General features: G+C 45.8%; 2 protein-coding genes across 9 annotated transcripts in view; one reads left to right on the plus strand and one right to left on the minus strand.

The window, feature by feature from the left end:
- Positions 1-26,398, plus strand: CTCFL (CCCTC-binding factor like). Of its 3 annotated transcripts, XM_067011813.1 has the most exons (11): positions 1-315; positions 415-540; positions 966-1,179; positions 4,929-5,099; positions 5,405-5,538; positions 8,121-8,241; positions 8,921-9,070; positions 11,300-11,460; positions 14,968-15,150; positions 21,169-21,292; positions 26,250-26,398. In XM_067011813.1, exons 1-11 carry the CDS (start codon positions 1-3, stop codon positions 26,396-26,398), a joined length of 1,848 nt encoding a protein of 615 aa, XP_066867914.1. The 3 variants fall into 3 exon arrangements, with proteins under 3 accessions (XP_066867914.1, XP_058894966.1, XP_066867915.1); XM_059038983.2 differs by having other exon boundaries at positions 1-540; positions 981-1,179; XM_067011814.1 differs by lacking the exons at positions 8,921-9,070; positions 11,300-11,460; positions 21,169-21,292; positions 26,250-26,398 and having other exon boundaries at positions 1-540; positions 15,052-15,089.
- The window catches only part of RBM38 (RNA binding motif protein 38), a 112,968-nt gene that overhangs the window by 3,514 nt on the left and 82,507 nt on the right, over positions 1-26,947 (minus strand). For 4 of the 6 annotated variants that reach the window (XM_067011825.1, XM_067011823.1, XM_067011821.1 and 1 more), the window contains one exon: positions 21,303-22,291. The exons of 1 other annotated variant lie outside the window; for it this stretch is intronic. In XM_067011825.1, coding sequence (XP_066867926.1) covers positions 22,264-22,291 — 28 coding nt within the window. In that variant the 3' untranslated portion in view covers positions 21,303-22,263. Of the gene's footprint in view, positions 1-17,718; positions 17,910-21,302; positions 22,292-26,947 lie in introns of those variants that run through there. One more of the 6 variants, XM_067011816.1, reaches the window with a different exon arrangement.

Here is a 26,947-nt window from a genome sequence, read left to right on the forward strand (position 1 = left end):
ATGGCAGGGACCGAGATCTCTGTCCCTCCGGAGCAGTTCACCAAAATCAAAGAACCAGAGTTGATGAGAGAAAAAGCCCTGGAGGAGGAAGAAGAAGGGGTGTGCAGAGTGAGGGAACACCCAAGCTCTGAAGAGTTAGAGGCCGAGAGCACCCACGGGGCCCTCCAAGCCAAGATCCCAGGGGGCGAGCCGGAGCTGGAGCTGGCCATCCCGGAGGAGGGCGAGAAGCACATCCTGACCCTGCAGATGGTGCACTTGACTTCCGAAGAGACGGCGCTGCAGGACCTGGCACCACAGCACCAGGAAGAGGTGCAGGTGATGGTGCAGCAGGCTGGTAGTGGGCTGCAGTCACTGGTGTGGCTTGGGGAGGGGTCCCAGCAGAGCCTGCACCAGTGTGTCACCACTGGCATCCAGGAGGAGGTGGACTCGCTGCAGGAGGTGGAGGTGATACAGTTTCATGTTCTGGAGGAGAATGTGACCGGGGCCAGTGAAGACAGGAAGTGTGCAGTGAGCCTGGCAGAAAGTTCTGGATCTATAGAGGTACAACTGGTTTTAATAAAATGGGGGGTGGGGGAGGAAGCCAGAAAACTATTTTTCAGAGTTGCCCTTCATGCAGTATTATGTATGGACAAGCAGTTTAAAATTTGCAATTTAAAATTAAATACAGTAAAAATATTTCCCAGGAAAATCTTGGGGGACCTCATGTTTTTTGAGAGTTTAAAAAGTTACACTAATTAGAATACGATGAGATGCATCGAGTTTTTAAATTGTACTCTGTTTCACCACCGAAACCCTTGATGCTTAGTAATTACAGTTTAAGCATTTTGGTTGCAGTGGGCAATCTTCTGTGCTTCTTTAATTTGTGTTTTTCTCTATGGATTCTATGGTTTCATCAAAGCAAAGAGTTGAATCAGGCTGTAATTAATAGTATTGTACTTGCTTGAATACTTGTTTTTGTGTATTAGCTTGAGAAAGGTCAGGAAGAGGAACAGCTGCTGGCTGAAGGTGGATTCAGTGAAGAAACAGAAGGGCAGTTTTTTCTTGTGGAAGCGAGACCAGGAGATGAAGGAAGAGATGAAATTGTTCTGACAATTTCAGCCTTACATATTGAGAAACCTGCGCTGGGTCAAGCACATGTTGAAAAAGCCAACGCTACAAAAAGTCAAAAACAGACAAAGGGTAGGTCGGTTCATTTGTAAGAGACCCTTCAAACAACAGGGCTGCTGATTCTCTTTAGGGGAAGGGGATGGCAGTTGAAGTTTGAAGTGGTTGCCTTAGTCGCTTTCAGAATGTCAGGAAATGGGAGAAATTTTGAACTAACATTCTGTATTGGGAATCAAATCCAAAAGAGTTTTGCATCTTGTGCGCAGATGTTTTGAAAGCATAGTACAGAGGCTCCCGAAAAGGGCTGTGCACATAAATAGAAGTTTGGGCCCCATCTGCTCCCTAGTTTGCAGCCCCGGTGGGTTAGGGGGTCTGACGGAGAGCAGAGCAAGTGCTTCAGGCCCTGGAGAAGGAAGGAGTGATGCCCAGAGGGCAGCAGGGGTGCCCTTTAAGGGGAGGGCATGTTTAAGTGAGGCCAGGAGAGAGGATGACTCTGACTCTCGAAAATTATTTGTTCAGCTTTTTAAAAAGTATTCGTTTCTCCCTTATTTAAATCAAGAGAGTCCACCCTTGAAGTCTCAACTTTTAGCTCATTTATAAAAAGTCACATTTGGCCGCCCTCGGCTGTTTCCTCCTTCTAGCAACAGCTAGTCGGGTTTAGAAAGAGACTCCGTTTAGAAAGCCACACTGCCACCACTGTCCCTTCTTCTTACGTGTGGTTAACGTTATTTATTTAGGCTGATTGCCTCTGGCTTCAGTAGCTGGTTGCATTCATAACCTTTGCTATATATTAGTTTCTCATATATTTAAATCAAGAGATTGTACCCCCAAATTCCCAGCTCCTAGCTCATTTTCAGGTTTTTTAATATATTCACAATTCTGTGCAAGTGTCACCACTGTCTAATTCCAGAATATTTTTATCAACCTAAAAAGAAAAGTGTACCCATTAAACAGTCACTTCTGGGCAATTCATTTAAATGGAATCATACCCAGGTAACACGTGGCCTTTTGTGTCTGGATTCCTTCACTTACCATAACATTTTGAAGGCTCATCCACGTCGTAGCATGTGTCGGTACCTCATTCCTTCACCCCTGAATAACGTTCCATTGTATGGATACACACCATATTCTGTTTATCCAGTGTTCTGTTGATCCAGATTTAGGCTCTTTTTACCTTTTAGCTATTGTCCATGGTGCTGCTATGAATATTCATGGACAAGTTTTTGTTTGCACACCTGTTTTCAGTTCTTTTGGGTGTATTCCTAGGAGTGGAATTGCTGGATACTCTACGCTTCACTATTTGAGGAGCTACAGCTGCACCAATTTACATTCCCAGCAGCAATGTAGGAGGGTTCCACTTTCTCCACATTCTCACTATTCTCCATTTTAAAAAATTACAGCCATCCTAGTGAGTCTGAAGGGGTATCCCATTATGGTTTTCATTTGCATTTCCCTAACGACTAATGACGTTGAGTATCTTTTCATGTGTTATTGGCTATTGACGTGTCTTCTTCAAAAATGTCTATTCAAATCCTTTGCCCATTTTTAAATTGGTGCCTGTATTAGCTTCCCAGGGCTGCCATAACAAAATGCCACAAACTGGGTGGCTTAAAACAACATAAACGTATTCTGTCACAGCTCTGGAAGCTGGAAGTCTGAAATCACAGTGTTGATACAGCCATGCTCTGTTGGAAGGCTCTAAAAGAGAATATGTTCCATGCCTTTCTCTTAGCTTCTGGTGAGGCGACGGCACCCTTGCCCTGTAGATGCATCCCTCCAAGTCTCTGGCTCTGTTGTCCCATAAAGTTCTCCGTGTGTCTCTTCCTGTGTCTCTGTTCTCTTCTTATAAGGATACCAGTCATATTGGATTAGGACCCGTCCTAGTCCAGTATAATCATCTGAAATTGTCTTCAAAGACCCTATGTGCAAGTAAGGTCACATTCATAGATATTTGCCATGAGGACTGCAACGTATCTTTTTGGGGAACACAACTCAAGCCCAAAACCTTGTATTCCAAGTTTGTTGAGTGTTTCATCATGAAAGGGTGTTGGAATTTGTGAAGTGCTTTTTCTGTACCTGTTGAGATGATCATGTAGGTTTTTTTCTCCCTTTCTTTTGTCAGTTTGGTGTATTACATTGATTGATTTCCATCTATTCAACCTCTCTTCCATTACTGTGATAAATTCCACGTGGTCAAGGTGCACAATCTTTTAAATATGCTACTGGATTTGGTTTGCTAGTATGTTGAAGATTTTTGCATTGGTGTTCATAAGGGATATTGGTCTATAGTTTTGTTTTGGTGTCTTTTTCTTCAGTATCAGAGTAATACTGGCCTTAGGAAATGAGTTGGGAAGTGTTTCCTACTCTTCTCCTTTCTTTTTTTTTTTTTAAGAGTTTTAGATGTTAGAGTTTAGAGTTTAGATGTTTTTTTAAAAGTTTTAGATTGATGTTAATTCTTTAAGTCTGGTAGTATTCTCCAATGATGCCATCTGGCCCTGGGGGTTTCTTTGTTGAACGTTTTTTGATTAATGACTCAATCTCTTTATTGATTGTAGGGCTATTTGGATTTTCTATTTCTTCTTGAGTCAGTTTTGGTAGATTGTGTGTTTCTAGGAATTTTCCATTTTGTCTAGGTTTTCTAGTTTATTGGCACACATTTGTGTATTCTCTTATAGTCCTTTTTATTTCTGTATGGTTGGTAGTACAGAAATAGTAGTACACTTTGCTTCCTGATTTTAATTATTTTATTTATCTTTTTTTTTTTTTTGGTTACAAGTCTAGAGAAAGTGTCAATGTTGATCTTTTAAAAGAACCAACTTTCAGTTCCATTGGTCCTCTCTGCTGTTTTCTTATTTTCCATCTCATTTATCTTCACTCTAATCCTTATTATTGATTCCTTCTGCTAGCTTTGGGTTTAGACTTCTCTTATTTTTCTAGTTCCTTAAGATGTAAAGTTAGGTTATCGATCTAAAATATTTTTTCTTTTTTAATGTAAGTGTTTACAATTAAAAGTTTCCTTCTGAGCACTTTAGCTATATCCTGTAAGCTTGGTATGCCATATTTTCACTTTTATTCATCTCAAAATATTTTACAGTTTCTTTGTGATTTCTTCTTTGACCCATTGGTCCTTTGGGAGTGTGTTGTTTAACTTCTATATATTTGTGAATTTTCCAAATTTCCTTCTTTTATTGATGTCTGACTTCATTCCATAATGGTCAGAGAGCAAATTATTTCTGTCTTTTAAAATTAATTGACACTTGTTTTCTGATTTACCATATGGTCTTTCCTGAAGAGGGTGCCCTATGTACCTGAGAAGAATGTATGTTCTCCTGTTGTTGAGTGAAGTGTTCTATAGCTGATTCTTCTGTCCAGTTGGTTTATAACGTTGTTTAAGTCTTCTGTTTCCTTGATGATATTCTGTCTAGTTCTCTTCATTGTTGAATGTGGGGCATTGAAGTCTCCCAACTGTTATTGAAGCATCTCTTCCTGCTTTCAATTCTTTCAGTTTTTGCTTCAAGTATTTTGGGGATCTGTTATTAGGTTCACGTATGTTTATAATTGTTATATCTTCATGATGGTTTGACTCTTTTACCATTGCGTTATGTTCGTAATTGTCTCTTGTAACAATTTTTGTCAAAGTCTGTTTTGTCTATTAGTAGAGCCACCCAGCTTTCTTTTGCTTACCATTTGCATGGAGCATCTTTTGTTCAGTTACCACATCAGGTGAGAAAAGGATGTGTGTAGTTACTTTGTATTTAAGTGGAACTTGAACACCTAAAGAAAGGTTTTTACAAATCCATAAATGTTGTCTCTCCCTCCTGCAGAAGTAAAACGAACCTTCCACTGTGACATCTGCACGTTCACCTCTTCTAGAATGTCGAGTTTGAATCGTCATATGAAAACCCACACCAATGAAAAGCCCCACGTATGTCACCTTTGCCTGAAAGCTTTCCGTACTGTTACTCTCCTTCGGAATCATATCAACACCCATACAGGTAAACAGCTGAGAGGGATGTTTCCCTTCAATGGTGTGTGTTGAGGCTTGGGTAAGAAAGCAAATCCATCTGTTTGCATATTAAAATAATGCATTTTTTAAAACTTTAATTTTGTCTTTTTTCTTCAATTTCAGTTAAAAACGTTGGATGTTCCAAAGATTTTTCTCATATCTTTCCGGGGCATTTGTGGTTTAAAGAGCCTCTTAATTTTTAAAGCATTTTGAGACTGTCATTTATAAGTCATGATTCCCTAGGAAAGTTGTGGTTAAATCTTGCTTAAAAGAATAAACTATGTGATTTTACAGGAACCAGGCCCTACAAGTGTGGTGATTGTGACATGGCATTTGTCACCAGTGGAGAACTTGTCCGACACAGACGTTATAAACACACTCACGAGAAGCCCTTTAAGTGTTCCATGTGCATGTATGCTAGCGTAGAGGTAAGTTCACTCTTAAAGTTTCGTAGTGTCGTATTAAGAAGCTGCTGTAAAAGTCATGTAAGTCAAACTACTAGTAGAATCTCTTGTAACATCTCTGCAGGAAATAATACTCATTTTGTTTCCTAAATTTAATATTTTTTAATGTGATTTCTTTTTTTCCTTGATTACCGACTAGTGAAAGCAGTATGTAGAGCTGTACAAATTACAAATAATCTGTGATCCTTGAGAAATAATTCCCATATTTGTTAAAAAGTTCTACCCTGCATTCTTTGTAGGACTCATTCTGCGAAATCAAAGTGTATTTGCTCTAGCAGAACAGAGACCAGTCTGAATTTTTGCTGAGATTTTTGAGCTTTCCCCAATGGCACTTGATCTGATACAAAGCAATGCGCTTAAAGATTTAAACGTGGCCATTTCCACTCTTAATGACAGAAGCCAACTTTTTAAATCTTCAGTTATAAGTCATGTTCATTTATACTAGATAGATTTATTTATACCTTCCAGCAGATTTAGCACACCCTCAGTGAAACAACAGAACAGTATATTTACTTTTGAGTGTCACTTTTGTACAATTAATCTTTAAGAACTCCACTATCTAGCAGAGCACATGCTGGGTCCCGATTTTGAGCCCCGTTGGGAAAGGACAATACACTTGAATTGAACCAAGTTAAAGGGGCTGTGGCTAAAGTTTAAATACAGTAGTGATGAAACAGTGTTTCATCAGCGAGAAAATTTCACAGACAGGGGAGAATTTGATTCCAAAAAAAATTTTTTTTTTTTTGGCTATTACTATTTTTAAAAATTATTTGTCATTTGAGTTAAAGGTTGAAACTGTACTGTGAAAACACAAAATGAGGGTTTCAAAGAACAAAGCCATCTGAGAATGCTAAGCCTAGAGTAGACTTTTGGCTGGTGTCCTGCCACAGGTCTCAGCACAAATTTCCCGCGTTCGCTGAGACCTGAGACCCTTCTCCAGGGTCGACCTCGACATATGGACCCTCTGCTTCTGCCATCACCCTGTTTTTTGCATTTTCCAAGTCCTAGCATGCTGGTCTGCTCTAAGTGGGAGTAACCAAAGCCCCCCACCCTGACGCCACCCCTTTACACATGTACCAGCAGGAATGTGCGAAGCTGGGGTGCAGAGTACACCAACTTCTGAACTCCCCTCCCTCCCCCTCCTGCCTTTCAAAGCCGTCCAGAGAAGGTTTACACACAGCCTTCTTTGTTCATGCACGCCACTCAGCTTATCAAACCTCTCACGCTACAATTTTAAAAATTCCTTTTGTTTTGCTTTCTGATATACTCAAATATGCCTTTCTTTTCTTCTAAAAATCTAAGCTACGTTCTTTGGTTTGGATCTTGTTTTCCGTTCCGAGTCTTCCTTTGTTCTTGAATGTTCTTTAGGCTTCTGGGTACTTGCTGCACATTAGGGAACCAGGCCAAGTGGAGCCTTCCTAAGATCACAGACAGGCTGCTGAGGGCTTTCCCACGTCTGTAGCCCAAGCATGGTTCATTACCTCTGTTTCTGCTAAAGGTAGAAAAGAGCCTGAAATAAGTGAATACAGAATAAGAACAGTCCTAGAAGGCTAATACAATAGGCCAAAAACATGATAAAATGGGCATGTTTGCCTTTTAACTAATTGCCTACGATATGTAATCAAATTCGAATGTGTTTTCTTCTACTTAAAAGTTCTTATAAACTGCTACAGCGTAGAACCTATTCTTTTTATATATATATATAAATTTATTTATTTGTTTATTTTTGGCTGCGTTGGGTCTTTGTTGCTGTGCTGGACATTCTCTAGTTGCCGTGAACGGTGGCTTCTCTTGTTGCGGAGCACAGGCTCTAGGCATGCAGGCTTCAGTAGTTGCAGAACACGGGCTCAGTAGCTGTGGCTCGTGGGCTCTAGAGCACAGGCTCAGTAGTTGTGGCGCACAGGCTTAGTTGCTCTGTGGCACGTGGGATCTTCCCGGACCAGGGCTCAGACCCGTGTCCCGTGCATTGGCAGGCAGATTCTTAACCCCTGCTCCACGAGGGAAGTCCCCACGTAGAATCTATTCTTAATGGCAAGGAGGGTGTTCCTCCATCCCTGGGCTGTTTAGGGTCCACAGAACTTGGAACTGTGAAGTGCCTCCGACAGATGTCGGTCCATTCAAGAGCTCACGTTTTCAAGTTTCTCTGTTTATGCAAGCAAAAAAATTTTCGGGCCTCTGCACTTCTGCAGCATGATCTAAACTTTGCAGCTATTGAGATGCCGTTGCCTTAGAAATGAAAATAAAACTGTGGACGCCACTGAGCAGCTAGATTTCCACTTTCCTTTGTAAAGTGAAGCTGAAGGTGAGAGTCTCTTGAACCTCCTGCTGATTATCGCCCAAGGATCTTATGCACACACATCAAATTCAGAACATCATCCACCACAGAGGAGAGAAAGCAGTGGCTTTAGCATGTTTTCTTCAGGGTGTGAGATAGGCTCTGCTGTTGAAATCGGACTCGTTTAGATATCTTTTATAACGCTGGTTTATTGAAGACTCCACAAGTTTGAAATTTCTATTGCAATAAATATCTTTCATTTGTTTATCAGGCAAGTAAATTGAAGCGTCACATCCGTTCACACACGGGCGAACGCCCCTTTCAGTGCTGTCTCTGTAGCTACGCCGGCAAAGACACCTACAAGCTGAAACGGCACATGAGGACGCATTCCGGTAAAAGTTTCTCACGCTTAAGGCCAAATAAGGAAAGCGTAGTTTCCTTCTTACAAGCGACCTTGTCAAAGTTATCTTCAGTGCAGAATTAAAGTTCAAACGTCAAAGCGAAGTTTTGACAGGGATGTTGCCTTTGCATTTATTTAGCGTTGAGGGAGCGTAATTCAACACATAAACACAGCACGTAAATACCCCACGGTGACACCACTATGAAGAGTCAACACCGTCACCTGTTTGCTCCCATGGGTTTTCCAGGTTTTTAAAAGTCGGTGCCTTAATTCATCCTTCAACTTTAAGCAAAACAGAAAACAAAGTGTACTGATTTCGTAAAGCACTCTCTTTATATTTTGTTGTATAAGGACTATGATTATGTGTGCTTCTGGGTTCTTTACACCAAGGGTAAGAACGAGGTGTGGGTCTTGAACCGTCAGTAGCCTCCAGATGTTAGGAGCGTCGCCCATCTGGGCTGCTGTCCACACAGCTGGACATCACGTGGTCCAGGTTTGATTTAGGAAGCTGGCCCTAGTTGGGGGTTAAACAGATGAGAAAGGAGTTGCAAAGGGAGTCTTGGTGGGGGGCGGAAAGAGAGGCTTTCAGCTCCAGGTGTCCTTTGGGGAGCACCAGGGGTTTCGGGGTGAAGCCCCTCGGCGGAGGGTCATCGCCGTCATCCGTGTCCCAGGTGAGAGGCCCTACGAATGCCACATCTGCCACGCGCGCTTCACCCAGAGCGGGACCATGAAGACACACGTCCTGCAGAAGCACAGCGAGAACGCCCCCAAGTACCAGTGCCCGCACTGTGCCACCACCACTGCAAGGAGGAGCGACCTGCGTGAGTGTGTGACGTAGAGAACGTCCTCGCGCTGCCCCGCGGGCCGGCTCCTCGGGCAGCCTGTGGAGCCCTGGGCCTGGTTCCAGGGAGGCAGCCGGATTCAGGAGCTGCTCCCGGGTGGTGTTGGTGGTTTTTTTCCGGACGTCCTGTGGTGCCATCTCGTGGCTAGATCTCATAAGTGCAGTTTCAGAGTCTGGCCCGGGCCCGGTCCAGGTACACAGAAGAGCTCTCACGGGCATTCGAGCTCATAAAGGGCTTCCCCGGATATTATTGTATTCCATATTGGGCCTGTTTTTACAGATGACGAAGCGGATAAGGGACAAAAAGCGAACTGCCCCAGAGTCTCGTGACCAGGTGCCAGGAGGTGGCCTGATGGCAGGTTCTGACTCTCTATTAAATGATCTCTCCCGTGACACTCAGCAAATTTTTCTTAAACCCTTACCGTGACCCTAAACAATTCTGGGAACCGAGGGTGCAAAGGCAAGGAGCAAGACATGGTTTTTCCCATAAGGAACTTGCTTCGGTAAAAGAGCCCGCTTCATTCAGGTGACGTGAAATCCGTATTGTGACAGCGTAAACCCTCCTAGCAATACGAGGCACCCGGAGCAGGTCCCGGGTGCCAGATTGGGAGCCGGGCTTGTATCCCGCCTGCAGGGGAAACCGGCCCTCCTTAGCCGTGGGCGGTGGCGGAGGGGACGATGAGTGAACCAGCCCCTCTCCTTTGTTTCAAGGTTCCTGCTCTCTCATTTTCTTCTTTCTAAGACACATAACACTGTGACACTCAGAATATGTCGGCAGAAATAGAGTCCCTGGTTTGCCCAGAGAAATTCTGGAGAGGAGAGGCGCAAACATTTGCAAACATTTCTGAGAGGGTAAAGGTGTTTAATGAAGTCTTAATTTTGCGTCCAAATCCTTTGTCAGTTGCAAAACACAGCCCAGTGAGACCCTGTAGGACACAAGAGTCTAGAGCCAGTTGCCAAGAAAGGACATTTTCGACACCATGGCAAAGATATACAGGTTATGTCCCATCCAAGTCGGTGGCGCACTCCGTATACCTCCATATACCCGTAAGAAGCTTTGTACACAAGCTAAGTCTTCCTTCCTGTCACTATAGGAGACACCAAGCTCTTTAAATGACCGAGTCGGCACGTGTGAGGTGTGTACCTCTGCCCTGCAGAGACGTCTTACACAAAGGATCACAAAGCCACCGCGCTTTACACTTAGTTGAGCAGAAATTATCCTAGAGCGTGCCTCTCAATTACAGCGTAGGAGAAAACAGAGCACTGTCCTCTAACAGAACGTCGGGGCTTTTATTTTAAGCCAAAATACAGAAGTTATATCTTTGTTATGTAAAGCCATCTTAACATTATCCTAAAATTCCACCCACACCGTAAGGTTCTCCAAGTGCTTTGTTAAATGAACACGCTAGGTCCAATATGCCCTACCTTATGTAACGCTTGACTCTATATGAACGAATATTGAAGTGAGATGTCACTGCGCTGTGCATTTAGAGCAGCATTTTTTTAGCTGAGAATGATTTTACCTCCCAGGAGGCATTTGGCAATGTCTGGAGGCACTTTGGTTGTCACAAGTGGGGAGGAAGGGATGCTACTGGAACTAGAGGGTAGAGGGTGGAGGCCACGGATGCTGCTGAACATGCTGCAACGCACAGGACACCCACCCGGGAAGGCATCAGCCAGCCTCAAGTGTTAATACAGGCAGACCTCGTTTTATTGCACTTTGCTTTCTCGTGCTTCTCAGATACGGCGTTTTTTACAGATTGAAGGTTTGTGGCAACCCTGCCTTGAGCAAGTCTGTTGACACCATTTTTCCAACAGCATTTGCTCACTTCTTGTCTCCATGTCACATTTTGGTAAATCTCGCAATATTTCAAACCCTCCACCTGCGAAAAGATTATCGCTTGCTGAAGGCTCAGCTGACGATTAGCACTTTTTAGCAGTATTTTTAAAGTACGTACATTGTTTTTTAGACATAGGGCTACCGCACACTTAATAGACTATGGTATAGCATAAACATAAATTTTATACAGTGGGAAACAAGGAAATCCATGTGATTCACTTTATTGTGATGGTCTGGAACGGAACCTGCAATATCTCCGAGGTCTGCCTGTAGTAGCAAGGGTGAGAAACCCTATTTGGAGCATAGGGGGAAATCGGCCTCACAGAAAGTAACCCTATTCTCCTACGTGATGTTCTGTTACTCTTTTAGGTGCCCATTTGCGCAACCTGCATACGTACAAAGCTGCAGGGATGAAGTGCCGCTACTGTTCTGCTGTCTTCCACGAGCGCCATGCTCTCATTCAGCACCAGAAAACTCACAAAAACGAGAAGAGGTTCAGGTGTGAACACTGCAGCTACACTTGCAAGCAGGTACTGTGTTTTAGGCACTTTGGGGAGGAGCCGAGAGCTGAAAGCAACCGTTCTTAAAGTGTGGTTCACAAGTGTGGTTCACAGACCCCTAGAGGTCCTTGAAACCAATCAGGATCATAAGGTCAAAATCACTGTTATCAACTAGTTGTAATGCCAACATATTATTTGCCCTTTTCACTAGGTGACATTGGCCCTGATGGTGCAAAAACAGTGGAGCTGCTTTAATGTGAGTCAGTGTGGCCACACCAAGCAGGACCACTGTGTTCTTCTTCTTCGTGCACTGGCAGCAAAAAGAAAGAGCAGTTTACTTAAGAATGTCCTTGACAAAGCAGTGAAAGTTATTCACTTTATTCCATCTTGACCCTGAATGCTCTTTTTAATAGTCTGCTTGATGAACTATGAAGTTCGCTGTCCTCCAAAGCACGGCGGTCATCTGGAGAAGGCATCTGTGGGACTTTTGAGTTGCCAGCTCAACTAGCCACTTTTTCATGAATCACTATTTTTTCGTGAAAGATCAGATGACAAACTCTGCTTATTCCATTATTGGGTATTTGGTAGACGTTCTCTTGAGAGCAAATGAAGTGATCCTGCCATGTCAAGGAAAATGGGTTGCCAAGAAAGCAATTCCCACTTGGAAAACTGATATCCATCAGCGTGAACCTGGCAGCTTTCTAATACTTAAGACTTTTCAAATGAGATTGAAGTGATTTTAAGAAAGCATTTTTAATAGTATATACTCAACACCTAGAAGCTCTTTATAACTCAGTAAGCTGATGTTTTCCAAATGACCCATCTGTTATTTACAAAATCATGCATGGGTAAAAGATCCATTCAAAGTATAAAAAGATCAACACATTTTAACGTAACAAAGTACAAAAAGTTCATTGGTGTGGTTTCAGGCCCCACATTTTAACCAACTTTTAAGAAATTACCACTTGTTGAATTTTGGTGTAATAGAGAAGAATATCCACAATTATTTGAAAAAAACTATAAAAATTCTGCTCCCTTTCCCAACTATATATCTGGGAGAGCAGATGTTCTTCATCTGTTTCAGCCACAATAACACACCCCTGCAGACCGAAGGCAGAAGCTATTTCCTTTGAACAAGGTTGCCAGACTTAGAAATAAAAATAGATAATGACCAGTTAAATTTGAATTTCAGGTAAACAACAAATACTTCTGTATATAAGTATGTCCCAAATAGTGCAATCTTATATATGAGGTGAGACATTAGTTTTTTTGTTTTAAAAAAATAGATAAAAGGCATTTACAGAAGTATGTTAACATAGTTGTTGTTATTTTTAAATGAATTGATAAATATTTTTTATATTTTTAATTTCTCAATTGATTTCTAATACAGTCAATATTAATAGATATCATCCCCATGAACAAAAGCTCCTTGGAGTTGTCCTTGATTTTTTATGAGTATAATGGGTCCTAAGACCAAAAGTTGAGGAACTGAACAGCGGTTTTGAAGCATTGTGTGCTACTGTGAATATTTTGCCACTGGTCACCAAAGGTGGAGGTCAGTTCTTATTGTGTTTCAAAGTGTGGGCTGGAAACAGTATATGCTTTGAATAAAGGAGAGTGAGTTTTTCTCGTAGATTTTGAGCTTTAGACTGTTTGGATGCCTCAGGCTCAAATTTGTTTAAATGAACTAAGAGAGCTTCCTAGAAGATGGATGAGACTTGGGAGGTGGTCCCAGGGAGGATAGAGCCCCAGGTGTTTGGGGAGCAGAGAGCAAACGGGTACGTGGAGGCCAGGGATGAGGCCGCAGCACTGCTGGGTGCACTGAGCCGCTTTGGTCCTGGAGAGCAGCCCTCCCAGGTTGAACCATGACTCCCAGCAGGAGACCAGGTGATGCTTACCTGGGAGAGAGGGATGAGCTGAAAGGTGTGTGGCGGGGAGCTGTATGTTCATGAGAGAAAGATTGCGAGGAAGACCATCAGTTAAGGCATTAACACTAATGCAGAAGTGGCTGTACATTCCATCTGAATAGTCACGCCATTTTAAGTAAAACAAATAAAATGTGTACTTTAGCTTGGCTCTCTCTATATTCTTGTCCTGATGCCCCAAATGATTTACTCATAGAAATCTTAGTTAAAATTTTTGGCGATTTCTTTGCCAAGAACAATTATTTTCACCCAAATTCCTTTTTTTTTTTTTAACAAAGGAATTTATTGGGGCTTCCCTGGTGGCGCAGTGGTTGAGAATCCGCCTGCCGATGCAGGGGACGCAGGTTCGTGCCCCGGTCCGGGAAGATCCCACATGCCGCGGAGCGGCTGGGCCCGTGAGCCATGGCCGCTGGGCCTGCGCGTCCGGAGCCTGTGCTCCGCAACGGGAGAGGCCACAACAGTGAGAGGCCCGCGTACCACAAAAAAAAAAAAAAAAAGGAATTTATTAAATTTATTTTTTTATATATATTTTTTGGCTGTGTTGGGTCTTCGTTGCTGCGCGCGGGCTTTCTCTAGTTGCAGCGAGCAGGGGCTACTCTTCGTTGCGGTGCGCGGGCTTCTCATTGCGGTGGCTTCTCTTGTTGCAGAGCACGGGCTCTAGGCACGCGGGCTTCCGTAGTTGTGGCACATGGGCTCAGTAGTTGTGGCTCTCGGGCTCTAGAGCACAGGCTCAATAGCTGTAGCTCACAGGCTTAGTTGCTCCGCGGCATGTGGGATCCTCCCAGACCAGGGCTTGAACCCGTGTCCCCTGCTGTCTGGCAGGTGGATTCTTAACCACTGCACCACCGGGGAAGTCCCCCACTATGCTTTCAAATCGATGTGAAGATTTGTAACACTATCAGGAAGTAGCCGGGAAAATGTTTAGATGCTTAACGTCCTTCAGACCCCAAAAGTCTGCAGAGTTGAAACTCTAATAATAGATTTTCAAGTTTTCAGGTTCCATCTGCCCTTTGTAAACTCAGCTCATGGCAAATAATTCTAGAAATAGGGCTTCGAATATATAAGCTCTTTTGGAGGGGAAATTGATTATGGTTTCACTCCCCAAGGTATGTTCTACTGCATCCCCCCCGGGACTGTAGGACCAGCTGGAATTAATCGTGAGAACTTGGCAACCTGATGGCAGGGACTGTGTAAGCTTGTTTCCTAGAGGCCAGACTGCGCTACTTCCGCGGTAGTGCTGTGTCAAGAATGCGTTTGCTTTGTTTTCTCTTAAAAATGCACACATCTTGGGCTTCCCTGGTGGCGCAGTGGTTGGGAATCCGCCTGCCGATGCAGGAGACACGGGTTCGTGCCCTGGTCCAGGAGGATCCCACGTGCCGCGGAGCGGCTGGACCCGTGAGCCATGGCCGCTGAGCCTGCGCGTCCGCAGCCTGTGCTCCGCAGTGGGAGAGGCCACAACAGTGAGAGGCCTGCATACCGCCAAAAAAAAAAAAAAAAAAAAAAAAAAATGCACACATCTTTGGGGAGGGAAAAAAAAGGTACACGATAAATAACGTCTGATGCTATAAAATTCCTGTCAGTGGCTCAGCCATTTGTTTTCCTTCCCTTCTAGGAACGTCATATGACAGCTCACATACGTACCCACACTGGAGAGAAGCCGTTTGCCTGCCTCTCCTGCAATAGATGTTTCGGACAGAAGCAACTTCTAAATGTGCACTTCAAGAAGTGCCATGATACAACTTTCATCCCGACTGTTTACAAATGCCCCAGGTGTGGCAAAGGCTTTTCCCGCTTGGTAAGCTCACTCAAGTCCCAATAAATCCTCCTAGTTTTATCCTGGTTATAGAAACCTGCCCGGATTTAAGATAGCATCTGTCATGCCTTAAGAAAGTGGTTATTCGTTGTTTGGAGTCACAAAACTCTTGAAAATCTTATAAACATGTGGTTTCCCTTCCGTGAAAAAAGACACTCCTTGCAGACAGAATCTTGCAAATGGCTTTAGGGAGTTCTCAGACTCCCAAACGATCTACAAAGAACCCCTGCTTTTAGGGTAACATTTTAAAAATTGTCCCTGTGGATTAGATTTAGGCTACTTCACAGAGAGAATGCAACTTGTAATATGTTTCGTAGATATTCTTAGAATAGGGCTCTCGGTACTGTGCTCAGAAATACATTTACTCTTCAATTTTATTTTTTTAAGTGTCATATTAGTTATCTATTGCACAACAAATTACCTCGAGAGGTAGTGGCTTAAGACAACCAACATTTGTTATCTCTCATTTTCTGTGGCTTGGGAAGTTGGGAGTGGCTCAGCTGGGTGCTTCTGCCTCTGGGTCTCTCGTGAGTTGCAGTCTGGATGTTGTCAGGGGCTGCAGTCCTTTGATGGCTTGACTGGAGCTGGAGGGACCGCTTCCAAGATGGCGTGCGCAACATGGCTGTTGGCAGGAGGCTTCAGTTCCTCACTATGTGTACCTCTCTGTTGGGCTGCTCAAGTGTCCTCGTGACCAGAGCAAGAGAGAGAGCAAGGAGGAAGCCACAGTGTCCCCTAATCTTAGAAGTGACACGACCCTACTTCTTTCCATTAGAAATGCATCATATAATTCAGCCCGTACTCAAGGGGTGAGGGGTAAAGTCCCTTTTGAAAGAAAGAGTGCCAGAGAATTTGTGGACATTTTAAAGCCACCACAGATGATTAGTTAGATCCCTAGATGATGTGTGTACTTTATAAAAGTTTAAAATTATCTGAACTTGACTATTTTTATGGAAGAAACTATCTTTTCTCTTAGAAGAAGATGGTAGGGTAGTTGTGTTTTCTGGGTAGTGTGTGGGACAGTTCTGGAGTGTTAATGCTATTAGTTCAAAATTTCAAACAGAAGCGGTGGCAGTGCTCCAAAAACAGTGTCATTCATACTGAGTTAAAATTGTAAAGAAGCTGCCCTTTGGTGTGAGAAACAAGAAAACAGAGAAAAGAATAAGTCAGCCTCATAGAATCCTTCAGAACATAAAGTCAGAAGTTTTGAAACTTTTCCTTCCATTCAAGAAAGCACATTGGGACTTGCATCTAGAATGTAGAAAGAATTTTTACAACACTATAATAAAAAGTTAAATACCCTATTAAAAACAGGCAAAGGGGCTTCCCTGGTGGCGCAGTGGTTGAGAATCTGCCTGCCGATGCAGGGGACACGGGTTTGTGCCCGGGTCCGGGAAGATCCCACATGCCACGGAACGGCTGGGCCCGTGAGCCATGGCCGCTGAGCCTGCGCGTCCGGAGGCTGTGCTCCGCAACAAGAGAGGCCACGATAGTGAGAGGCCCGCGTACCACAAAAAAAAAAAAAAAAAAAAAAAAAACAGGCAAAAGATCTAAGTAGACATTTCTCCAAAGAAAATATACAGATGGCTGATAGGCACATGAAAACATTTGTCACTGAGGAAATGCAAATCAGAATCACAGTGAGATACCCCTAGGATGAGCCATTAGAATGGCTGTGATTAAAGAAGGCAGATAATAAAAGATGTGGGAAAACTGAACCTGTTATACATTACAGGTGGGATTTTTAAATGGTGAAGTCACCTTGTAAAACAGTCCGGCAGTTCCTCAAAAAGTTAAACATAGAGTTACCATGTGACCCGGCAATTCCACTCCTAGGCATGTATCCCAAAGAGTTGAAACATATGGCCACACAAAAACCTGTACACAAATGTTCACAGCAGCATTATTCATAATAGCCCAAAAGTGGAAACTACCCAAATGTCCATCAACTAACGAACAGATAAAACATGGCCCGCCCATACACTGGAATATTATTCAACCAAAAAAAGAAGTGAAACACTGATACATGCTATATAACATGGGTGAACCTTGAAAAAAGCCAGACACAGAAGGCTACATATTATATGATCCATCTTGATGAAACGTCCAGAACAGGCAAATTCATAGAGACAGAAAGTAGATTAGTGGTTGCCAGGAGCTAGAAGGAGGGGGAATGCAGAGTGTTTACGGCATAGGATTTCTTTTTGAAATGTTCTAAAATTGATGGTGGTGCATAGTTGCACAGTTCTTTGAATGAACTAAAACCCTTGAACTATACATTTTAAACAGGTGAATTTTATGGTATGGGAATTATATCTCGATAAAGCTGTTTATAAAAAATAAAAGAAAGGGATTTCCCATTTCTGGTTCCATGTGTAAGGAACTTGGAAGTCACTACTTCATCCTAACAAGTAAAAAGCTGAATAGAGTGAAAAATCAACAACTCTTTAGGATCCGTAAAAGAGGTGAGGCCACAGGGCAAAACCGCTGCCCCCAAGCTTGGAGACACAGACAGGTGAATGCAGGGAGTCCCCTCTTACCTGAGCAGAGACTTAGAAGCAGGAACTGCTATGGAAGCCAGTGCCGGTGTAGGAAAACCAGATCTGTCATTGATGAATTGCTGGAGGCTCGGTGTGGACAACTCTTGAGTGTTGAAAGGTGCAGGGGGATCCATTCGTAGGGAGATCCCCACAATATTGTGAGCTTTACCACCAGGAGTTTAGCAAGGTTCCCACAGCGAATATCTAAAAAAAAAAAAACCCCAAAACTCTCCTGTTTCCTGCAGGGAGAGTGGAAAAAGAACCATTCTTCTTAACAAGGCCTGTCCTGGGGGTACACTAGTTAACCAGTGCCTAATCTGCTGGGGTTTTATCAGAGCCTAACTGACCTGGGGAAGGGAAATGCCCAACTCCACCCCATTGTAGACGTTCTGTCCCACCCAAGAGGGGAGAAAAAAGAAACTGAGAAACCACAGCCCAGAGGCACAGGCTCAGGAAAAGGCTGAGCCCTCAACACAGGCTGGAGAATGCACCCCACACCACCACATTACTAAAGGCTTATTTACAGCAGCTTCTTTTATCCCATAAAAAGAAAGATTCCAAGGTGTGCCTAACAGCAAAAAACACAATTTGAAGAGACAGAGCAAGCATCAGGAACGGCAGGGATGTTGGGTTTTGTGTGCCTAGTTCTTTAGAGATCTAGCATGACCAGTGCTGAATACTTCTATTCAACTTGTGATTCCCAAAAAGAGGAGTGGGTGTCACTTTCATCTCTTTCGCTGAACTTGTAAATACAAGAAGTGACATGGTTCTCAGTACATTGTCGTTGTCTAGGAGGACAACAGTATACTTTGAATTAACTTCCTGTGTTAGGAGTTCATAGTATACACAGTAATACAAAATGAACTGCAGCCACTGCTTGTGGGGTAAAGGATGATAAGTGTCCCAGATTAATGAAAATGGTGCGATTCTCCTCAGATTTCCCCTTTCTGAACATGAGAGCAGCCAGTTATTTTCCTGTTGAAAATTCTCAGATGTTGTATGACAGCGAGTGGAGTGAAAATGTTTCTTCATTAAGAATAGCTGTTGGGCTTCCCTGGTGGCGCGGTGGTTGAGAGTCCGCCTGCCGATGCGGGGGACGCGGGTTCGTGCCCCGGTCCGGGAGGTTCCCACGTGCCGCGGAGCGGCTGGGCCCGTGAGCCGTGGCCGCTGAGCCTGCGCGTCCGGAGCCTGTGCTCCGCAACGGGAGAGGCCACAGCAGTGAGAGGCCCGCGTACCGCCAAAAAAAAAAAAGAATAGCTATTAAACTTTTATTTCTTTTCTCCCTAAAAAAGATTTGATGGCACGGGCATAAAGAAAGAACCACCAACTAAATACTTGGTTTTCCTTCTTAACCGCACATACAGAATGGGCAAAATATAACAATTAGATGGTAGAAACTTAAGTTAATATTTACTTTCAAAGTTATGGGGCAGGACATTTCAAGAATTGGAAGAAATTTTATAAAAATTGTTCATAAAGAAAACCTCAAATTTCTCTTTAGCTTCCCAAATAGTTGAAATTGCAAGATCATGTTTTTGACCATTGCAAAAAACATTTTTTTAATCAGCAATACAAATTTGAATATTTAAAATCACTCTTTTATAACATTATTGGGACTAAAGGAGAAATCAAGAATAGAATTTAAATTATATTTAAAACTTATGAATAGCACGTGTCCAAACTAATGGGATGCAGCCAAAAACTACAGCTATTCGAGTCCTTTGCATTTCCATTTGAATTTTAGAATTAGCTTGTCAATATTTGTAAAGTTGTAGCTTTAAATGAGTTTATAATACAAAATGTAAAAGAGGAAATAAACATTTAAATTAATATTTTAGAAAGAGCAAAAAAAAAAAAGAGTTCCACATCAAAAAAAATCTTAAAAAAAAAAAGACATGGAGGAACTCTAAGTGCGCATTAAGTGAAAGAAGCCAGTCGGAAAAGGCTCCATACTGTATGATTTCAGCTCTGTGGCACCCTGGAAAAGGCAAAACTGTGGCGACAATAAGAAGCCCAGCGGTCGCTTGGGGTTGGGGTTTGGGGGAAGAAAGAATAGGCAGACAACAGAGGATTTGTAGGGAAGAAAATCTGCCTCCCTCTCAATTTTGCTGTGAACCTAAAACTGCTCTTTAAAAATTGTGTTTAAAAATAGACAAATAAATGAAAGTGTATCTGGATACTCAAATTCAGTTTAATTTTTAAAAAGTATATGATTCACAAACTTCCATTCTTTAGCCCACAGTGGCCCCAGTGTATCTCTATACCAGAACGTCACAGGGCCACCCCTCTCCTCCCCAGTCAGGACCCCTGCTCTGGGTTCAGAAAACTGGGCACCTCCTCTCTTGAGAAAGTCTCCCTGACACAGATGTTTGTTACATGACTTTGCCCCCTGGGCCATAAGTGTCCACATGTTTACTTAAAATCTTACCCCACTTACTCTTTAAAGGCTGGTCGTGTTTTTGTTTGTTTCGTTTGCTCACCCAAATTGGTGTCAGGAGTTCTTAACCATGAACTTCGTGAAGTTGTAGGGAGACTGTGTATGGAGATACACATGCCCTTTGCTGGGGAAGGAGCCTTGCTTTTTATCATATTCACCAAGGAACCCTTGACTCCAAAAGGCTTGGTTTTATATACGTCGTCATCCTATACACCAGGGATTGGCACACATTTTTCTGTAAAGGGCCAGAGTAAATATTTTCATCTTCACAGACCAGTTTCTGCCCCAACTACTCAAGTCTGCTGTTGTAGCTCAAAAGCAGTTTGCCAACCCCTATGGATAAGCATAAAATGGAAGAAATTTAAATACCATCCCCCTCCCCTTACATGCGGATCCTTCCTCTTTCCCCGACGCACCAGGACAGTCCTGAGCGTCCCACTGAAGTCTCGATGGAAATTAGGGGTCACATTTTATATAATCAGCGTATTTAACGACATGCCGCCAGTATCTCACTTTAGCATATGGACTTAGTGTAAGTGTTGTGGTCTCACTTATTTTAAACCATCCTGAGTGTTCGTAGACAAAAATATATCGTTACTAGGTTTGATAGGAAAGCTCTGAGCTGCCTTTTTAATTCCAAATGTTGTACAGTCTTAATACCTCCATGCATAGTGGGTCTGGAGGGAAGCTGGCAGGGCAGTAAAATGCCCATGGTATATTACTGATTTTCACAAAATCGAGGGTATATTGCATTTTTCAAGCCTCACTTCAGTAGAAGCAGTCTAGGAAAATAAATTTTGTCTTCTCATTGACGTCCAGGACTTTAAAACTATTTAAAAATAAGCTGGGTTTCGGCTAGACTGAAACAACAACAACAGAAAAGGGTCACCTTTAAAAAAAATCATCTTTTTTGTACAAGATTACCCAAGGCGCGCGTTCCTGCCCACTTCCTGTCTCTTTAGCCGTGGGTTTTCCACGACATTCCTAGTGATGCTGGCTTTCCCTGTGCTCTCATTTCTCTGGCAGAATAACATGCAGAGACACTTGAAAAAGTGTGGCTCCCGGCAAGAAAAGCCAACCACCTCGGAAAAAGGAAGACGAACAAAGGAGAGGAAGCCGACCATCCCGGAAGAGACAGCCAAGGAAGACGGTACCTCGTGTTAAATGAATCGGGTTTTATTTTGACGGTGGTTTTCTGGTTGTACGTTTCCCTGGGTGCTGAGCGTTACTGTGCAGGGGACGCACCCAGAAACCCTAAGTGTGTGACCCCAGCGGGCGCCTGGTTCCAGCAGCCACCGCTGCTGCTGTCCCGACGGGCGGGTTGCTGAAGTGGGAGGATGCGTGGAGGAAGGGAGCCTGGGGACCCCGGTGGGTCCACACCCCCCATCACACGGGGTCCTGGCGGGGCGTGAGAGCCAGGCGCCGCCGCCGCACATGCCCCCGCTGTCCTTGCTCGTGCTGGTGGACCGTCCCCGTGCCTGGTGGAGCTATGGGCCTGGGTCCATCTCCTGGGGCTGCCGCAGCAAATGACCACATGCTGGGTGGCTTAGAGCAACAGGAATTGATTTGCTGGAGGTTGTGGAGGCAGAAGCCCTAAATCAAGGCCATCGGCAGGGCTACGCCCCATCTGCACGCTCGGTGTGTGGGGGGGCACCCTTCCTTGCCTCTTCCGGCCTCCCGTGGACCGGGCGCCCCTGGGCCTGTGGCTGCATCACCCCGTCTGTGCCTCTGTCTGCCTTTGGCCGCATCCCCTGTATCTGCGTCTCATCTTTTCTGTCTCATACAGACACGTGTCGTTGGCTTTAGGGCCTGCCTGCAGATCTAGGATGATCTCATCTCGAGGTCCTTCATTACATCTTCAAAGACCTTTCTTCCAGATAAAGTCCCAGTCCCAGGTTGGGGGTTAGGATGTGGACGTGTCTTTTGCGGAGCCGCCGTTCAACCCACTCCAGGCGTCAGTCTTTTCCCTCCGGCCTCAGGGAGCAGCTGTGAGACCCCAGGTTAACACAGGGGTTGGCCGCGCCCCGTCGGCCCTGTGAATGGCTCCACGAGGGGGAGGCCCTGGCTCCTGTGCGGCTGTCCTGTATGTTTCCTGTTCCTTTCGTGTGAGAATCTTAGAACTTAGAGTGTAATTGGAAACCAAGGCAACCTGCAGCAAAAACAAATGGAAAATGTGTGCATGACATCCTCATCCTTTAAATTCCCTAGATTTTGATTCCAGCCCCAATCCTGGACTTGTGAATGTTCCCACGGATAGCTAGAAGCCTCTTCCTTCCTTCAAGGGTTGTCAGATAAAGTGGAGAACACGCCCAGCTCAATCTGAATTTCAGATACACAGTGAATAACCTTGTCGTATGAGTATATCCCACACGGTACCTGGGATAAACTTATGCTAAGCAATGATTCAGCGTTTATCGGAAACTCGCGTTTAACAGGGCGTCCTGCAGTCCGTCCCTTTCCCCTCTGTGCAGCGTCCCTCATTTCAGTAACTGTCCACATGCCAGACTCGCTGGTTCTTTTTCCACGTCTCACCCACCTGGCAAAGCTCACACCCTGGAGGCATCGTGGGAGCCAGGTCCTGGAGGGCGGGTGACCTGGCAGGGCCTAGGGGGCCTCAGTCGGTGCACAGCTGCCCAGCTCAGTTAGAACCATCCAGAATCGCACCCACGGCCCATCTCTGGAGCACCTGCTTTATCTCCTGCAGGAGTTACCGTGTCCCACCGAGAGCTCACACGTGGTCCCTTTTATCCTGAGTGCAGCGCCACACCGCAGGCCTTCATCCCGTCCGCCAGTAGAGAACTCAATGGCAGAGACCACAGCCCGCCCCGGGCCCCCCTGGACAGCCCGTGGCGCCTCTGCCTGGCGTCTCTCCCACCTGCTCACCCCTCCACGTTTCGCTTCTCCCTCCCCAGCGGCCAGCTCGTCCGGTTCAGCCTGACCCTTCTCGCCAGCCTGAAATATACTTGTGTCTTGAGAAAAAATAAATACACCGGCAGGACTCTCAGCTCCACTCGGCCCCCTCTTGTTCCCATGGACTCCCCTCTCCCCCGCCCCTCGGCCCCTCCATTGGGCTTCTAGCCCCATCACGCCGCCCGAGGTCACTGCGTTCCGCCGGCCTTTCCCCGCTCTCCGCAGCCCTCGCACTGCTGACCGGCCGGCCGTCTCTTGACCTCCTGACCCACTTGCCGTAGGCGCAGCCTCCTGGCGTTTCTCCTGCCCCTCTAGCTGCCCTCCCCCGACCCCGCTTCTAACCACAGCTCCTCCTCCTCCTCCGCAGTCGTCCTGGTCGCTGTCCCCATGGCCACACCTGTGTCATGTCCATCCACACCTGCACCCACACCTGTGTCATGTCCACACCGGCACCCATGTCCACACCTGCACCCTCACCTGTGTCATGTCCACACCTGTGTCATGTCCACGCTGCGCCCTATCCACACCTACTCCCACACCTGTGTCATGTCCACAGCTGTGTCCACGCCTGCACCGCATGCACACCAGGCCCACGCCCTGTCCTGTGGCTGCAGTTCCTTCAGGCGGGTCGCCGGTGTCCAGGACTGCAGCCCCCGTAGCCTCTGCAGACTGGGGGTGAACGTTCAGCCTCCTGGTGAGCACGTCTGCTCAGCTGCCTCAAACTCAGTCCATCCAAAACTGAAGTCCTGACACCCCTCCACCGTCCCTGCCCCCCTCAGCCTTGTTCTCTCCCACATCCCCGACCCACACCGGCGTCGGGGCCCCCGAAGCCGCGGCTCGCACTGGCAGCCCCTCTCGGCCACGTCTGGAGGCAGCCGGTCCTGGCACCTCAGCCCCTGCTCATGCTGACTCCACCCCTGCCTCCGCCGGGCCCGGGACACCGTCTCGCAGCTCCTCTCCCGGCCACCGGGGCACCTTTCGCACGTGCACATTGGGCCCCTCCGTCCTCACCGCCCACCTCCCGCGGCCCCTTCCCTGACCACCCTCTGCTCCAAAGCCCAGGACCCCAGACGCAGCCCCCCAACTCCGGCACCCAGCCACGTTGGTCCCCCCTCCCATCCAGGCCAGGCTCGCCCTCTCCTTTGCCGGGAATCCCTGGGTGACTGTGCCCCGGTTCCCCAAGCTCCCACCTGTGCCTCCCTGAAATCTCAGCTCTGAGCCCCGACCGGGTCAGCTCCCTTCACGTGCCCGCGGGACTGTGCCTCTGCTTTGCAGAGCCTCACCCGGGGCTGAGTTTCACATTTCTCTGACCCTCCGGTGAGGTCCCATTCTCAGCTGCACCGTGCTCCCCTGCAAGGCGGGCCCGGCCGTCAGGGGGGTCCCCAGCTCTCCGCCGCCAGGGTGGCGTCAGTGTCAGTTCATGCGCCGCTTGTTAAATAAACCAGCGAGGCACGAGCACAGTCCCTTATGGGCAAAGTCAAGCAGGTGAAATCGACTCAAATCCTTCAACCTCGGAAAAGAGATCCCGAGGTCAGTTTCCCCGGACCCCTCGGCTGGATCCCAAGATGCCGACATGAATGGGTGACTTCCTAGCTAATGAGGCACCCCGCCTTGATACATAAATGCGGTATTTTCTTTGTGCCTAAAAGGTTTGGCCCAATCCTTCCTGAATAAGAGTAGCCTTCACTAGCGGCCTTGAAATCGTTGCCCTTGGTGACATTTCTGCCAGGGAGCAGAGTTCAAGCCTAAGGGCTCCCAGCCTGGGCACCGGCCTCCGCAGGTGCAGGGCAGCACCTCACCCTCATTAATCCTGAGCTGACCTCTCCCCAACGTGCTTTCTGGACGTTGACATTGAAAGAACAGAAAAAACTTCTTTTTAGTGATGGAGAGTGAGTGGGTCCCACGCGCACCTCCTCCCCCATTTACTCACACTAGGCTTTGAAACAGGACCGTTCCGTCGACGAGCTCTGGGAAGGGCCCTGGAGACACGGCTGGCGTTGACTGTTCATGAGCCAGAAGGGCAGAAAGGGCAAAGTTCTTGCAGTTTTAAAACTCGGGGATGAAAAGACTGGATATATTAAAATGTTTTGCCTATCGAAGAGGGTCAGCTGTGTATTCAAAGCAAAGTGTGAATTGAGACAAGTAACCTGACTTGTATTAGCCAAAACCAGGACATAATTTGCACTTCAGGGTTTTTTTTTTAACCTACACCCTCCAGGTAATCGTGTCACTTCTACTTCTGCCGTGTTAGTGGGCCAGTCCTCGGTAGATTTCTGCACGTTACTGTCAGACGGCACCTATTCCGCGACTCTTGCGTTCATCTTCGTACACAAGGCCTGGGTCTTATTCCTCTCCCGCCCCCCAAATGCTTCAAGGAGCCGTAGACAAAACTCTGTTGCAACAAGTTGGAAGTCACACGCGATAAAAGCCTTCTTCTGCGCGGGGCCCTCTGTCTCTCATTCCCCGTGCCTCGCCAGTGACTTTCCACGGGTCTTCTTGGGGAGGAATTTGGAAAATGGGTAGGGGGTCGGATGTGGATGTGAGCCTCTGCTTTTAGACTCCCAGAGTTGGGCTGACTGTTTAGAAGCTGCTGGAAGGAGGGCAGGGATGGTCACAGATCTGAGTGTGGCTCAAAGTGTGTACCTAGCAGGACGCTTGACCCGGAGGTGACTCGGGGTATGTTGATTAGCTGATGGGACAGGTGTCCCGAGAGCAGCTGGCCTGTTTCATTTCATCAGCGTCACTCCGTGGGCGCCAGGACAAGACTTGTGTAAGCGGTCCGGCCACTAATTCGCAGGATCTGCATTCACCTTAGGCCACGTGGTTCTCAGCGGGGGGTGATTTTGCCCCCCAGGGCACAGGTGCCTGCGTCTGGTGGCATTTCTGGTGGCCACAGCTGGGAGAGGGTGCTTCTGGCAGCCCGCGGGTCAAGGCCAGGGAGACCACTAACCACCTAACAGGTTCCCACAGCAGGGAACCCTCCGGCCCTCAATGTCTGCAGAGCTGAGGTTGAGAAGCCCTGCCTTAAAGAGTTGAGATCAGGATATTTGTACAGTCCTATAAATGGAAGTATTGTTTTCTAAAAGGCTGTGCTAAAAATTCAGCGATTGTTTCCAAAATGCAATCGCACCGTTTATCAATTCTGACTTCTTGGCCGCTTTATTTTAAATTTGCCAACGCTGTGCCTTTTCCCCAAGAAGCCGCTGCCGAGGAGGCCTCCCTGGTGAGTGGAGAGCAGTGCCTGGGAGGGCTGGTTCCCATCGACTTCGGAGAAGCCATGGCTGGAGGCGAGGACCTGGATGAAGACATGACCTGTGAGATGATCCTGGCCATGATGGAGAAGTGATGGGGAGTCTAGGTTCGGCGTTACAACATGTCGTTCTTAATGCACGTTACGAGGGTTTAGCACCGTCTTTGAAGCAGTTAAATTCATGGCAACGGATGGTCACGGTTTTTCCAGAGCTTGTGGTGGGGCCTAGAATCGTTTGCCTATTTTCAGTTGGGTATTTCAGAAACACTGCAGGTATTTGATAAAGGGCCCAAATCCTGAATTGGAGAATGAAACCTCAAACCTATGAATTCATTCACTTGATACGGGCAGGATGGCCCACAATGAATGAGCAGTGATTTTTGGATAATAGTCATTTCCATGATAACGTAGACTACTTAGTGCTTCAGCAAACAGGCAAAGCTGGGAAACTATAGGTTGAATTGTACACACCCATGATATTTCTGATATTATGAGTTTTATACATAAAAGACTAATTTTATGTCCTTTTTTATACAAATGAATTATCCATAAAATTTAAAGCTACCATAATACTTTTAAGTGGTTCTAAATTCAATGCAAAGGAACCTAATGGTATTTTTTTAAACTGAGTAGAGAAAGAGAAAC

This window comes from Kogia breviceps, chromosome 14 (assembly GCF_026419965.1).
Source record: "Kogia breviceps isolate mKogBre1 chromosome 14, mKogBre1 haplotype 1, whole genome shotgun sequence".
Lineage (NCBI taxonomy): Eukaryota > Metazoa > Chordata > Mammalia > Artiodactyla > Physeteridae > Kogia > Kogia breviceps.